This window comes from Salmo salar, chromosome 02, assembly GCF_965601325.2.
Source record: "Salmo salar chromosome 02, fSalSal1, whole genome shotgun sequence".
NCBI classification, from domain to species: Eukaryota; Metazoa; Chordata; class Actinopteri; order Salmoniformes; family Salmonidae; genus Salmo; species Salmo salar.
Genome location: NC_138292.1, coordinates 74,372,745 through 74,387,325, shown reverse-complemented (window position 1 = coordinate 74,387,325; position 14,581 = coordinate 74,372,745). Strand labels below are relative to the sequence as shown.

At 45.2% G+C, this 14,581-nt stretch overlaps 1 protein-coding gene across 3 annotated transcripts; it reads left to right on the top strand.

The window, feature by feature from the left end:
• The first annotated feature begins 1,604 nt into the window (after positions 1–1,604).
• LOC106595944 (alpha-2-macroglobulin-like) lies at positions 1,605–14,014 on the top strand. Of its 3 annotated transcripts, none has more exons than XM_045709493.2 (37): positions 1,605–1,711; positions 2,547–2,634; positions 2,813–2,993; positions 3,345–3,501; positions 3,916–3,968; positions 4,321–4,341; positions 4,581–4,746; positions 4,843–4,927; positions 5,582–5,732; positions 5,824–5,944; positions 6,304–6,413; positions 6,509–6,682; positions 7,029–7,262; positions 7,589–7,655; positions 7,734–7,876; positions 7,967–8,116; positions 8,443–8,595; positions 8,712–8,799; positions 8,955–9,102; positions 9,354–9,579; positions 9,664–9,790; positions 9,859–9,980; positions 10,073–10,124; positions 10,195–10,278; positions 10,379–10,555; positions 10,899–10,974; positions 11,106–11,262; positions 11,338–11,412; positions 11,804–11,966; positions 12,128–12,318; positions 12,533–12,748; positions 12,852–12,976; positions 13,194–13,284; positions 13,364–13,432; positions 13,536–13,641; positions 13,753–13,806; positions 13,924–14,014. In XM_045709493.2, exons 2-36 carry the CDS (start codon positions 2,549–2,551, stop codon positions 13,791–13,793), a joined length of 4,386 nt encoding a protein of 1,461 aa, XP_045565449.2. In that variant the 5' UTR covers positions 1,605–1,711; positions 2,547–2,548; the 3' UTR covers positions 13,794–13,806; positions 13,924–14,014. The 3 variants fall into 3 exon arrangements, with proteins under 3 accessions (XP_045565449.2, XP_045565442.2, XP_045565433.2); XM_045709486.2 differs by having other exon boundaries at positions 7,731–7,876; positions 8,958–9,102; XM_045709477.2 differs by having other exon boundaries at positions 7,731–7,876.
• The last annotated feature ends 567 nt before the right edge of the window (positions 14,015–14,581 follow it).

Genomic DNA, 14,581 nt, shown 5'->3' with positions numbered 1-14,581 from the left:
CAAAGTCGAGGATCGGTAGGATAGTCCGTTTTACTAGGGTAAGTTTGGCGGCGTGAGTGAAGGAGGCTTTGTTGTGAAATAGAAAGCCGATTCTAGATTTGATTTTGGATTGGAGATGTTTAATATGAGTCTGGAAGGAGAGTTTACAGTCTAGTAGCCATACCTACCTATGCCAGAGACCTGGTGCCAGGTGAGCCATCTTGGGTCCAACTCCAGGTAGTCGTACCAGGCCCTCCACTGTGTTAGAGATGTCCCCTCTAAACTCTCTCTGGAGTATCACTGATGTCTGCTTCAGGTACTTCACCTTGGTCTGGAGGAGGGGGGGTAGGAGAGAAGACATGTCAAGGTTTTATTCATACTCATGTTCAAAGGAAGACATGGTGCAGTAAGGGTGTGTCTTCAGAAAGTATTCTCACCGCTTTACTTTTTCCACATGGTACAGCCTGAATTTAAAATGGATTACACTGAGATTTGTTTGGTCACTGGCCTACCCACAATACCCCATAATGTCAATGTGGAATTGTTTTTTATTGATGTATTATTTACAAATGAATTACAAATAAAAAGCTGAAATGTCTTGTCAATAAGTATTCAACCTCTTTGTTATGGCAAGCCTAAATAAGTTCAGGAGTAAAAATGTGCTTAACAAGTCACATAGGTTGGACTCACTGTGTGCAGTAATGACTACCTCATCTTTGTACCGCACACATAGAATTATCTGTAAGGTCCCTCAGTGGAGCAGTGAATTTCAAACACAGATACAACCACAAAAACTTGGGAGGTTTTCCAATGGCTCATAAAGTAGAGCAGATGGGTTGGTAGATGGGGGAAAATAAAAAGCAGATATTGAATATCCCTTTGAACATGGTGAAGTTATTAATTACACTTTGGATGGTGTGTCGATACACCCAGTCACTACAAAGATGCAGGCGTCCTTCCCAACTCAGTTGCCAGTGAGGAAGGAAGCTGCTCAGGGATTTTACCATCAGGCCAATGGTGACTTTAAAACAGTTACAGAGTTGAATGGCTGTGATAGGAGGGGATTGATTCAATTATCTGTCCTGCGTCAAAACAAAGTGATGTAGGTCAAATCAAATCAAACTTTATTTGTCACATGCGCCGAATACAACAAGTGTAGACTTTACCGTGAAATGCTTACTTACAAGCCCGTAATTAACCAACAGTGCAGTTCAAGAAGAAGAAGAACATATTTACCAAGTAGACTATAATAAAAAGTAACACAATAAGAATAACAATAACGAGGCTATATACAGGGGGCACCGGTACCGAGCCCACAGGCTAGTTGAGGTCATCAACATGTAGGTGGGGGCGAAGTGACTAAGCATAGGTAACAAACAAACAGCGAGTTGCAGCAGTGTACAAAAGCACGTGGAGTAATGATTTGGGAGTGTTCATATACATAGGCCTAAAAGGGTTTGGTCTTGATAAAAACCCCATATGTGCTTCAGCATTTGATGGATAGAATACATGTTGTAGACCTATGTTCCTGAATTACTGTACGCGCCATGCTGCCTTGTTGACAACATGATCGAGCATTTGAAATGGCCGTTCAGTCTAATCGAACTCCCTGAATATCCAGCAGGTGCGAGCGCTTAGTAATTAGAAAAAAGTCCGGAACTAAGGATATTTATAGGGACATGACCGACGGGGGATATTTACTTTCGACTGAGTCCACAAACAATCCGCTGTGGTGAGTATGCCTTGGTCACAGGTGCTATAGCAACTTGTGGCGCAATCTTATACCCCAAACAACAGGTCCGCGATCAATTAACAAAACAAGTTACTGCCTTGCATTTTTACTTACATCTGGTCTTTTACAGGCTATACCAAATGCAATGCGAAAGACATACTTTTGCAATCTGTGTTTGGCGCCCAGTTTCTAGACCGAGATACTGTAACTCGGTCTAGAAGTAAAACGCTAACCTACGTGCAATTGAGCCTTTTTACCGACCTGTGTCTGCAGCCTGGTGTCATTGACTATATGTAACATAATAAATGTAAATCCGCGAGACTGAAATCCATATGGGAATGTTACGTTTAGTATTTTTACAGAAGACGGCTACTTAAAGCAAAAAGAGTGGCGGGGTGGGTGTAATAAAACTGAAGTATAACATTTGGGGTAAAAAGCAACTTCATCTACTTAGGTAAAAGGGTTAAGGTTAGCAAACATGCTAATTAACTTTACTCCTAATGTTTAGCCTAGATAATGTTAGCTACCTAGCTCATGTTGGCCACAACAAATTGTAATTTGTAAAATGTCCATTTTGCATGGTTTTTAACACATCATACGAAATGGATGACGGGCATCCACAGATGTAAACCATATAAAATGTAATATATCATACTTGAGTGTTTTGCGTATGAAATGGTCTGAGACCATGTCAGTGGGTGGCTGCTTCTGATAATGAATGGAATGCAAGGTTTGCAGTGCCCAGGAAAGAATTTGAAATGGTATTGTTAGGTCTCTCTCTCCATGTAGGAATACTGGGTCATAACGGACTTGGTGGTTTATTTTTCTCCTTTAGTCATGGTTCTTCCTGGGCTTGAGGTTTGGAGATGGATACTCTTTGCCTGCATTCACTGGCTTTGTGTCTGTCAAGAGACTCCAAGACCGTAAGTAAATCTGCAGTCACAAGTTAGACTTGCTTGTCTCGGTTTAATGTTCTGTCAGCAGATTTAGAGCCATTTTTCATCTACCCTTTCTGCAGATCTTTATCCCCCCTGTATATTTCACCTGGCTTTGTGTTTAGAGGTGTACTGATTTTCCCGTTGCCGGGTGTGTTCTCTGTAGGGTTTACATGGTAGCCATTCCTGCAGTGATCCAGGCAGGCTCAGAGGCCAAGCTTTGTGCCAGCCTTCTGCAGCCCAACGAGACCCTGGTCATGACCATATCTCTGATGGCCGACGGGCAGAACAAAACACTTCTCCACGAGACTTCTGACCAAGAGTTTCACCGCTGCTTCCAGTTTCAGGTCAGCCCAGCACTGGTGGACATCTAGAGCCATTCCAATAAGAGTGTACTGTACTTCTCAGCTTTGATGCATCGCTTAGGTTGTTTGTGCAATGCCAGCTTGTGGCCTACCAGAACTTTTCTTCCGATTCAGGTTTTGATTGCATGCTAGTGTATATACTATGGAAACAATTTATATATGTAACTTAAAGTACGCTGAGTGCATAATGTGATCCCTGCAGGAGTTACACGCTCTACCTTGAAGTTGCTAGTGGCACGCTCTTACCAGCTGGGCCACACGGCACCACATTTTAATGTCCTATGTTATCGGTCCGTTAGTTCACCGGTGTTGCTCTGTCTCGGTCTCTGACAGGCCCCTCATGTGAAGAGCGACGAAGTGCACAACTTTAAGGTGGAGGTTCGAGGGGTAACATTTCTATCAACAGAGGAGAGAAGGGTCATGATCAAACCCTACGGCCCCATGACGTTCATCCAAACGGACAAACCAATCTACAACCCAGGACAAACGGGTAATGTTAGAGCCAGTACACCTTTAGTCTGGTTGCTGAGAAACAACAGGACAATTGGCTGATGGTTTACTCCAGGGCTTTGAACAGCCTTCCACGACCCCACCATGTTCCCATTGTTTATTTGAGGCTATAACTGTATTAGAAGGAAGTATTGTTTGAAATGCATCAGGCAATAATTGTGTAGAAAAGAACACTATCATTGCCGGCAATGCTCTTCCCCCAGTCTGGTCCTGTCCACTCTGCGTGGCTTATGAGGATTGTAGAGGGAAACGGTAGACATCTGTAGAGCCTCGTTGTTCAGGAATGTGGTGCAGATGCAGTAAACCCACTGGGTTCACTCAGGATGGAAATCCTCAACCAGTATTTCTGGGAATCCTTGGAATTTTCTAATATTCTTATTGTGTTTGTCTACAGTGCATTTTAGAGTCGTCACCTTGGATACCAATTTTAGCCCTGTCAATCAGTTGGTGAGTTGGAAATATAATATTGAAAATAGTCTTTTAGGTCAGTCTCTACTATTTCAAAGCCAAATACAGAAGTGTGGCAATACTGTGATGGCCATAGCAATCTGGTATTATGTGACACTATGTACAGCAAGCAGCCAGCCAGGACATGGGGTTTCCATTCATGTTGGTCAGAATAGAATCATCTCTTCCTGAGATTGAATTGCCATTCCCAGTGCAAATGCTACATGTGATGTTTACGTTAAGCGACCAAGCCAATAGTTCCTGTGGTTGTAGACAGTTATGCTCCCCTGCTGTTTTGGAATTGGTGTTATTAATGAAACATGAACCCATCTCTTGTCTTTGCCCTTCACAGTACAACATTGTGGAACTTGAGGTAAGATCCTTGTTAGTCTAACTTTATGTTGACTGTCAGTGTAAATACTGCAACATTATGACTCCCCCAGCTAGCTAGCTAGGTCCTCATTTCCACCTACTGTAGAACGTAGCCAAATACTTCCAGTCAGCTTTGTGTGATCTGGGCCCCCTTCAGTAAATGCATGTTGCAGATAGAAATGTCATGAATAGAGCTGACTCCTTGTCCTGCTGAAGGTTCCCCTTCCTATGAACCAACAGGATGTTAATCGCAACCGGATTGGACAGTGGGTCAACACTACATCCAGTGGCAACATTCTGCAGCTTTCTCACCCCCTGAACTCTGAAGCACCTGTAGGATCCTATACCATTGTAGTGTGGATTGGTGAAGAGAAAATCTACCACAACTTCAAAGTAGAAAAGTATGGTAGGTTGAGTTTCTCTTTCATGCTAGGTAATGTTGAATGGATGCATCACAATCCTGGAACGTTCTAGAGTTGACTGCTGTTCTTTTTCTCTGTAGTTTTGCCCAAGTTTGAGATCCAGATGAACCTCACTGACAAGATCAGCGTTGTTCAAGAAGAGTATGAAGTGAAAGTGTGTGCAGAGTGAGTAAACACTATTGGTGATTTGCAATGTATTGTAGTTAGTCCACTAAATGTCATTCTAGTCTCATTACGCTAATGCAGACCTGGGTTGAAATACTATTAGAAGTATTTAATTTACTTTCACATTTGAAAGTAAGGATTTGGATCTTTGAAAATACAAGTAAATCACATTTTATTGGTCACAACGCGGGTGCAGCAATATGTAACAATTTCACAAATATCTAAGGAATGATCAATGTCAGAGGTATAGAATACAGTATATACATATGAGATGGTGTGACTAGTATTCCAATGATTTCAAGTCTGTAGGCAGCAGCCTCTGCTAGTACTGTAGCTTCATGTGGAAATTGTTTAAAATCTAAATATGCTAATTGAAGACCTATAGTGCTGCTGAGATTTGTTAGTGGCATTTACATGAACAGCGGGTTCTTAGGTCATAAAGCGTCTGGGATTAGGATCAGGTCCCACCCTGACATGTGACCTTGTTCATTATGATCTATAGTTAAAACTGATCCCATTCTGAGGCTCTATGAAGACAGGTCCAGATTCATTGACCATGTTAAATACGTGACTTAAAGCCTTTAGGTGTTCTGTTTTTAATATGGTAACTGGATGTAGGAAATTGACACTTGTCTTGTTGTGAATTGAAATCAGATACACGTATGGGCAGCCTGTACCTGGTAAAGCAGGGGTGAAGTTGTGCCGACCCTTGGTGGACAATGCAGTGATACCAATAACAATTGATGAGAGAAATCCACAAGGAGTTCCTGATTACACACCTCCATGCCACAAAGAGTCAATAGAGGTTTGTATGCTTTCCTATAACTAGTAGTGCTGTATTTACCAACGGATTACATTTAAATCTGTTTTTGTGTGGTTCTGCTTGCTTTTCCTAGATGGACCATACTGGCTGTGCTTCTTATGCCTTCAACTTGGCAATTTTCACAAAGAATGCAGGAGAGAAATTGCTGGGAGACGTGTTTAGTTTCCGTGCAGAAGTTCAGGAGGAGGGGACAGGCAAGTCCTCTATCACAATCATTATGAGATGCATCATGTAATTTACTCAATACAAACCCTTCATTTCACTTCAGCTGATGGCAATGTAACTATTGCCTGTTTCATTAGATCAGGGTTTCCCTAACTGTCCTGGGGCCCCCCCTGGGTTCACGTTTTGGTTTTTGCCCGAGCGCTACACGGCTGACTCAAATAACCATCTGGTAATGTAGTTTTGATGCTTTGAATCAGCTGTTGTGCTAGGGCAAGAAACTACAAGGTGCACCCGGGGGAGGGGGGGGGTCCAGGACTGAGTTTGGGTTACTCTGCGTTGGCTCAAGGCTGTGAAATATAGCATCCTATTATTTGTCTTCATTTGACAGGTATTACACTGTCAGAGGAAAAAAATGTAGAGCTCTCCTATGTGATTGGAGAATTCACATTTGTTGACACACCCCAAATCTATGAGCATGGATCAATTATCGAAGGCAAGGTAAGTCCAAATGGTGTTCTTGTGGATGCTTTTTGTTTGTCCTGCTTCCTGAAGTACCAGTATGTGGTGTCACTTCATTCATACCTTTTCCTCAGATAAATGCTGTTCGCTTTAACAACACACCCATCTCTGACATGTTAGTCTACCTGTTTGAGGAGAAAGGCTGGTCCTCATATCTACGACTACAGAACCTAACCACGGACAGTCGTGGTATTGCCAGGTTCTCGGTCAACACAACCAGTATGCCCAAAGAGAATATTAACCTCGTAGTAAGTATGATTCCTTGTCGGTTTGAGAGACTTTATACTCCATGCCTGGAGACCGTAAGGGGTGCGTGTTTAGTTTGTTGCCCTACGCAGCTGACTTCAAATAATGAACTCTTCATCCAGATTTGAATCAGCTGTGCAGTGTTGTGGGGGGGGGGGGGGGTAAACGCTGCCCTAAGGCCATGACCCTAACGTGCTGTGACCAAGATGGGCTAGGTGGAAGTAAGGTGGATCTGTTATTGTATTGTTTCCCGTCATCCTCTCAGATCCCCACTGTATATAGGACGGGGTCTAGGGGTTGATTTAGGATTGGGCCTTTAGTTAGACTCTTCCTTTTGTTCCTTTCCAGGTGAGTGACACCCCACAAGTGGAGTACCCAGGATACAGGGTCCCCTATTTCAACAGAGGGCAACACGTCCTCTCACTGATCCAGCCCGCTGCCCCAGACAGTAAACCGTCCAGCTCCCTGGCTATTCAGAAGATGGAGAAACCACTGGCATGTGGGCAGGCAGTGTCAATCACCATCCGCTATGCCATCGTAGGGGAGACTGTCCCAAAGGGCTCTGTGGATGTCCTCTACCTGGTGAGTAGAACCAGGAACAACCTGCAAACCCATGGTGCCTCTGAAATGGCACCATATTTCCTAGTTGCACTCCTTTTGACCAGGATCATTTCAGACGTTGCCCCAGCCACACTTTCAAAGGAAGGATGTTCCTATACTGCACCAATACTCCTAATCAACCACGGTAACCCAAGCTAGCTCATGTTACAAATTGGAATTCGTAGCCTATATGAAATGGATGATGGACATCCACAACATAACGTATCATACTAATTGGAGTCCTGGATTTGTTTACCAGGTTGCAGTGGCTCCTCTGAGTTGCTGAGAACTGTTCCCTTTCCCTCCAGGCCTTATCCAGAGGGGTCATAGTTCAGCATGGACACATCAATGTTACTGTGCAGCAGGACAGTCCTGGTGAGTGAGTTTCATTAAGTGATTCTGACCGTTCTGGAAGGTGCTTGATGACAGTGACCTGCTCTTGCGTTGCAGTAGCTGAGGGTGACGTCACCTTGAAGTTGGCAGTGGTTCCAGAGATGGCACCGGTGGTTCAGCTCCTGGTGTACAGTATGCTACCCAGTGAGACTGTCATTGCCCACAGCATGAACTTCCCCACTGAGAAATGCTTCAGGAACCAGGTGTGTGCAGGAGTCTGTCATTGTTGCCACTTTATGAAAGGTGTCCAGTATTTCCATACCTGGAGTAATGGTATCTGATGTGTATGCCAGGTGTTGGTGGCGTTCTCGCCCTCCAACGCTGTCCCAGGGGAGGAGAACACCCTGCGTCTCTCGGCCCAGCCCGGTTCCCTCTGTGGCCTCAGTGCTGTGGACCAGAGTGTTGGCATCATGGAGCCAGGGAAGAGGCTGGATGCTGACAAGGTAACGGAGCTCCTGAAGTGAACAACAGTGGTACCACCATACCTACAGTTTTGGTGGTGCTGGGAATACAACCAGTGACTACAGCAGACATGGAGTGGATCTGTTCACTGGTTATTTGGGGAGCTTTTATCAAATGTAATGAGACTCGTTCTCTGGCTTGACGCCCACTTTCTATTGACTCTGGGTAACTGGAAAGCACCTCCTTATTGACGTTTAGCAATGGAAAACCAAAATTGAGTGTCCTTTTATTCAAGGGCAAGTAGTCCTCCCACTTTCAGTCCCCAATGAACAAGAGAATTTCAAGCCTCCCTCTTGTCCCATTCCAGATATTTGATTTGTTACCAGTCAAGGAGACGACCTATATTCCCTACGAGCTTGAAGATCCAGTAGCATGTTTACGTGTTAGACCAAGGAGATTCATAATGCCATACCCATATGGACCGTCTGAGGAGACAAATGATCCTTATGCAGTTTTTCAGGTAAATATTTCTGCCCTGTTTTCTCAACTGTTACAATGTGTTCATCTTCCACTGTTAAACTTAATAGAATGACAAACGGACATTTATTAATAATTAGTTGTTTCTGACATTTCTAGACACTGGGACTGAAGCTAGCGACTAACCTGGATATAAGAGTACCTTCCTGCCTCAGTTACCAGGGGAACCAGTACCGTCGCTCCTATGGTGAGATGTCCTTATTCTCATCATTGCCACAAGTCTTTAATGAACCTTGGGAAATGGATTACCTTTTGCTAGAATAACAAAGCCTGGTTAAACTGGTCTGAGCACAGCATTCAGTCCATTTTTAACTTGACAATAATGGGCATGTTTTGTGTTAGTAGTAGCTTACAGCCAAATGGCTAGGCCTGGATCAGCGGGTCCTAGACGTGAAATGGCTGTGGCACTTGCCGCTCCACCTCCGCCACCCATACAGACGGTCCGTACATTCTTCCCTGAGACGTGGATTTGGGATCTTGTGGAAGTTGGGTAAGTGCTCTGCGCAGTGAGGCTGACCTCTGGTGAAAGCCCTCTTAGCTCTTGCCTCATATCAAAACAGTGGTGTAGATTAGGAACAACTGTAGGCCAGCTTTCTCTTAGGAAAGACCCTTTGACCTCAATGGGTGTCCCTGGTTAGATAAAGCTTAAATGCATTTGGAACAACAAATGGTGTTGAAATTAGTCCTACTCCATTGTACACTTGGTGGCTTTCTGTTTGAACTCTGACCTCTGTATTCCAGGGAGTCTGGATCAGCAGATGTCCCCCTGACAGTCCCAGACACCATCACCACCTGGGAGACTGAGGTCTTCTGCCTGGCCCCCAGTGGCTTCGGTCTGGCTCCTCTGGTGGAGCTCACGGTCTTCCAGCCCTTCTTCCTGGAGCTCACCCTGCCCTACTCAGTCATCCGGGGAGAGCGCTTTGAGCTGAAGGCCACCGTGTTTAATTACCTCTCCAAGTGCATCATGGTACGACAGTGCACCAGGATGGTTTCTTGAGTTGTATTGTTTTTGTCGTACCATGTTATCTTACGACGTGTTCCTCTTTGGCAGGTTTCTGTGACTCCAGCTCTTTCCTCCGACTACACTCTCACACCTGTGCGTGATGTCCAGGACTCCTCGTGCTTGTGTGCCAATGGACGAAAGACCTTCAGTTGGACAATGGCCCCCTCTGTCCTGGGTTAGTCTTCATTCAACTGTTGAAACGGCAGAATGGATGTCAACCTGAGTTGTGTAACCTGTGTGTAGGGGTTTTGAACGTGTCCGTTAGTGCAGCGGCTGTCCAGTCCCACGCTGCGTGTGGCAACGGGGTTGTGAACGTACCGGAGAGAGGACGCGTTGACACAGTCACACGGGGCCTGCTGGTGAAGGTATGTAGTCTACTGCTGTTAGGTTGCACAGATAGTGTCTGGTGTAACTGCCTCTGAAAAGAATCCCTCTCCTCTCCTCTCCTGTCCTCCAGGCTGAGGGAACAGAGAAGAGCCACACCTACAACTGGTTGCTGTGTCCTACTGGTCAGTAATGAATCAGCGTTCACGGTGGTTGATGTGATCATCTTCATTCAGTGCATCTTTGTGTCCACAGGAGAAGCTCTGACAGAGGAGGTGGAAGTACAACTCCCCCAGAATGTGGTGGATGGCTCTGCTAGGATTTCCCTCTCTGTTCTGGGTAAAATAAACCATTGTGTAGTGGTGGGAAGACAACCCTTCTCCAGTGCTGCTGTTTGCTAAAGAGGACAGTGTAACAGAAGTCCCTTGTTTCTCTGTAGGGGACATCCTGGGTCGGGCCCTCAACAACCTGGATGGACTGTTGCAGATGCCGTATGGGTGTGGGGAGCAGAATATGGCCCTGCTCTCCCCCAATATCTACATCCTGGAGTACCTGCGGAATACAAATCAGCTCACGCCAGCCATCCTAGACAAGGCCACCAAGTTCCTCACTAGTGGTAGGAGAGTCCCTTAAAATCTGTCTTGATTAGACACCAAATCCACAAACCGGGCTGGATTTGTCCAACTAGAGGATTTAGGTTTCTATTTTAAAGTGTACCCTGCTGTCATGGTAACGATGGAGCTACATAACAGATGGATTCCTACTGAAGTCATTTGATGGTAGAATATTGACACTGTCTCATAGTGCAGGACTCTCCAACCCTGGTCTAGCTCCCCTTCTAATAATTAGCTGGCTGAATGGGGTTAATTACAGCTTGGTTGGAGGGTAGCTCTCCATGAACGGGGTTAGGGAGCAGAACAACCACTTGGTCACTGTTCATGCTAAAAACCCACCGGCAGGTTACCAAAGGCAGCTGAACTACAAGAATGCTGATGGTGCGTACAGCACGTTTGGACAAGGCTTGGGGAACACCTGGTGAGTACTTGGCTTGTTTTTCACCTACTGGTAGTTTCAATGACGGATAGGACAGTTGACATGTGATGTCATGACTTGGAGCTTGACGATATTATGTCAGGGCTTTTAAATGAATCCGCTTCTTTCTTCAGGCTGACTGCTTTTGTCTTGAGATCCTTTGGCAAAGCCCAGTCTTTCATCTATGTTGACCCGGCGACAATGGAGCAGTCCAAGACTTGGTTGGAACGTCAACAAGGCAAACATGGCTGTTTCAGAACTTTAGGGAAGCTCTTGAACAACAGAATGAAGGTATTTATATTGCTAACAAACTGAAGGATGTTAAATGTGGCTAGATGCAGTTAGTATTTTAACATTGTTTTCTAGGGTGGAGTGACGGATGAAGTCACACTGACGGCTTACATCACTGCTTCAATGCTGGAGCTCAACATGTCCGTGTCGGTAAGTAGCTTCACTCCACGTAACCGTTTCTCGCAAGTAATTTAGCCTCCTGTATGAAATCAACTGTCATGTAAAGATTCTACAATGACGTAGCCTATGAAATAACAAAGAATGGGCGTTACATAAGCAGATCTGAATCTGTTACTACTGATATGTGCTCCAGCTTGAATCTCTCTAGCCTGGTCCCAGATCTGTTTGTATTGTCTGCTTTCACCTTTATTTTAAGAATCCCATTGAGACCAAGGCGCCCTGCATATACACAATTTATAATATTTACAAGGAAAAAATGATCCCTTTCCTCAGCAAAAAGCTGTCACTAATCAACAATTTGAACGGAACCCAGTCCAGGCTGGCTTGTGTCTTAATGTGCTGCTGTTATTCTGTGCTCCAGGATCCTGTTGTGGACCACAGCTTGTCTTGCCTGAAGAACTCCACCAGTGATATGTCCAACACCTACGCTACTGCTCTGCTGGCCTACACCTTCACCCTGGCAGGTGACATGGAGACACGGGCCCGGCTTCTGCAGCACCTCGACACCATGTCATTTCAAGAGGGTGAGCTATATCTGTTAGTGCTGTCTTCCTAAAAGTGCAAACCTTTGTCCAATCAAACAGCCAAAGTTGATTTGGGGAGGTCAGAACTTTGTTTGGTCTAGTCTGTATTAGGATGACTAAGCTAGTCCTTATCCTGACGTGGGTGTGTGTGTGCTCCTCAGGGGGTCTCCTGCACTGGTCCCAGTCCTCCTCGGAGACCTCACCCTCCCTGGAGGTGGAGATCAGCTCCTACGTTCTGCTGGCGTCCCTCAGTGCCTCTTCTCGGTCTACCTCTGACCTGGGCTACGCCTCCCGCATCGTCAGGTGGCTGGTGAGGCAGCAGAACGCCTACGGAGGCTTCTCCTCCACACAGGTATACTTCCCAAACACCAGTGGTCTGAAATGGCACCCTGTGCACTAGTACAGGCAGAACTCTGTGTTCTTCATGTCTAACCTGGTGAGGCTCACTTCCACTGGTACAGGGAATTGGGATATAGTCACTTTAGCAACTGTTCAATTTGGAAAAATCAACCCTTTAAAAACAGTGTTTGTCATTGAAGGTATTGTCCTGTGGTCTGTATGTCTAGGACACCGTGGTGGCCCTCCAGGCCCTGGCTCTCTACTCCACCAGGGTGTTCAGTAGAGGAGGAGCCAGCACAGTGACGCTACGGTCTCCCAGTGGGGAACGGTGCCTCTTCCATGTGAACCAAAACAACAAGCTTCTGTACCAGGAGAGGGCGCTGCAGGACACAGAAGGGAAGTACAGCGTTGAAGTGAAGGGCAGTGCTTGTGCCTCAGTGCAGGTCAGTGAATACACATCTCTGCTCCCAGTCCTGTGGCGCAAGATGCGCTTTAATATACATTACAGGGAAGATCTTTTCCCTGACTTCCTCTTCTCTATCCCAGGTGGTGCTCCACTACAACGTCCCTACTCCTACCAGAAGCACAACGCTCAGTATCCAGGTGACTCCAGAGGTGGACTGCAACATCAAGTCTTTGAGACCCAGAGTCACGCTGAAGCTCCAGTCTCGGTAAGAATGAAGGACCCATTTGTATTAATTCTTTAAAATGTGTAATCTTGGAGCATGACTTGCAGAATGGGTTTGACCCAAATGAATCAGTGTCATTATACCTGTGTATAGGTTATTGACCTTCAGTCAGAATGCTTATTTGGCAGCCTGGTCTTTATGGCTAAAATAATCCAAGCATTTGATTATTAAAAGCGGTTGTCAATCCTGTCTTTCTCAGATATCATGGAAAGGAGCTCACCACCAATATGATTCTAGTGGATTTGAAAATGCTCTCTGGGTTTTCCCCAGATCCAGACTCTTTGGGGAGGGTGAGTTGTTGTGGTGTGACCTTTATCCATGGTGGTCTTTTTTTGTTGTCCATGCAATATCAATGACTTGTCTTCACAGCTGAGGGGTTCAAGTCAAGTGGATCGTGTTGATATCAAAGATGACCATGTGTTAATGTACCTGACGGAGGTGAGGTGGAAACCATTCACATGGCACTCCATATAATGGGCTTCATTTAAAAAGAATAGATTTTGCTGTATAATGAGCAATATGTTTGTTTTTCTCCCAACAGCTGACATCGCTATTGCCTTTCCACATCACCCTGGACATCATACAGGAGCTCCCAGTACAGAATCTAAAGCCAGCGGTGGTCAAAATCTATGACTACTACCAGCCAAGTAAGTTGCTCTACTAACCCTCCCAAAATGTCATTTTTTTTCTCCCTCTTCTGAGGAACATTTGGGCAACTTGTTTTCATTTACTCAGACTAACCTGTCTTACGGTTACAGGTGACCAGGCTGAGACAGAATACGTCTTCCCTTGCAAGTAGGGGTTCCAAGCTGGTGAGCTATTTTAAATCTGGAATTATTATTGACTCATACTATACATGTAGTATAAATGATTTAGGGAGCCAGTCTTCCTTTAATCGAAATGTTGGTAATGGATTTGCTCCTCGACAGATGGAAGAAGATGACATTGATGTCACACCTGCAACCCTTGAGACGTCTTTCAAGTGCTGAACTGGAAATAAAGTTTTTCATTAGAACCCTTTTCTGGAGCATTTTGTCACACTGATGAGCCTGGGGTACATTAAGCAATGTAATTGGGGGTACAGTTAACAGAGCAGCTCTCTGGAGGTCTAGTTTCCATCTGTGCTGTTAATCAGTGTAACTGTTTTACACAGCTTTGGGTTTTTGTTCCTCAGTCTGTCATGGACCCCTGTAGTTCTCATCAGGGAATGGGCTCAGGACACATTACCACTAAATGATATTAACATCTTCCAAGGGATTGAGTCCTGGCTATGATCTCCTGATGAATGGTGTGGCCAAGGCATGGCAAGATGTGGTGGTAAACACCTCCCAAATCAATGAGATTAACAGAACTGATGACCCAACAGCTACTATAGAGCCCTACTGACAACACGACTCACTAAAATGTATGCAAACATACTGGGATTAAGAGTGTGCTGTGACGCTCATGACCTGACAATGTGTTACGTGAATTAAGTTAACAATGTTCTTAACCTCCCTGGGCAAGGTGGGACATTTGCGTCCCACCTAGTCACTGACCTGCACTGAGGCACAAGCACTGCCCTTCAGTGGAATCGCGTGGCGTGAA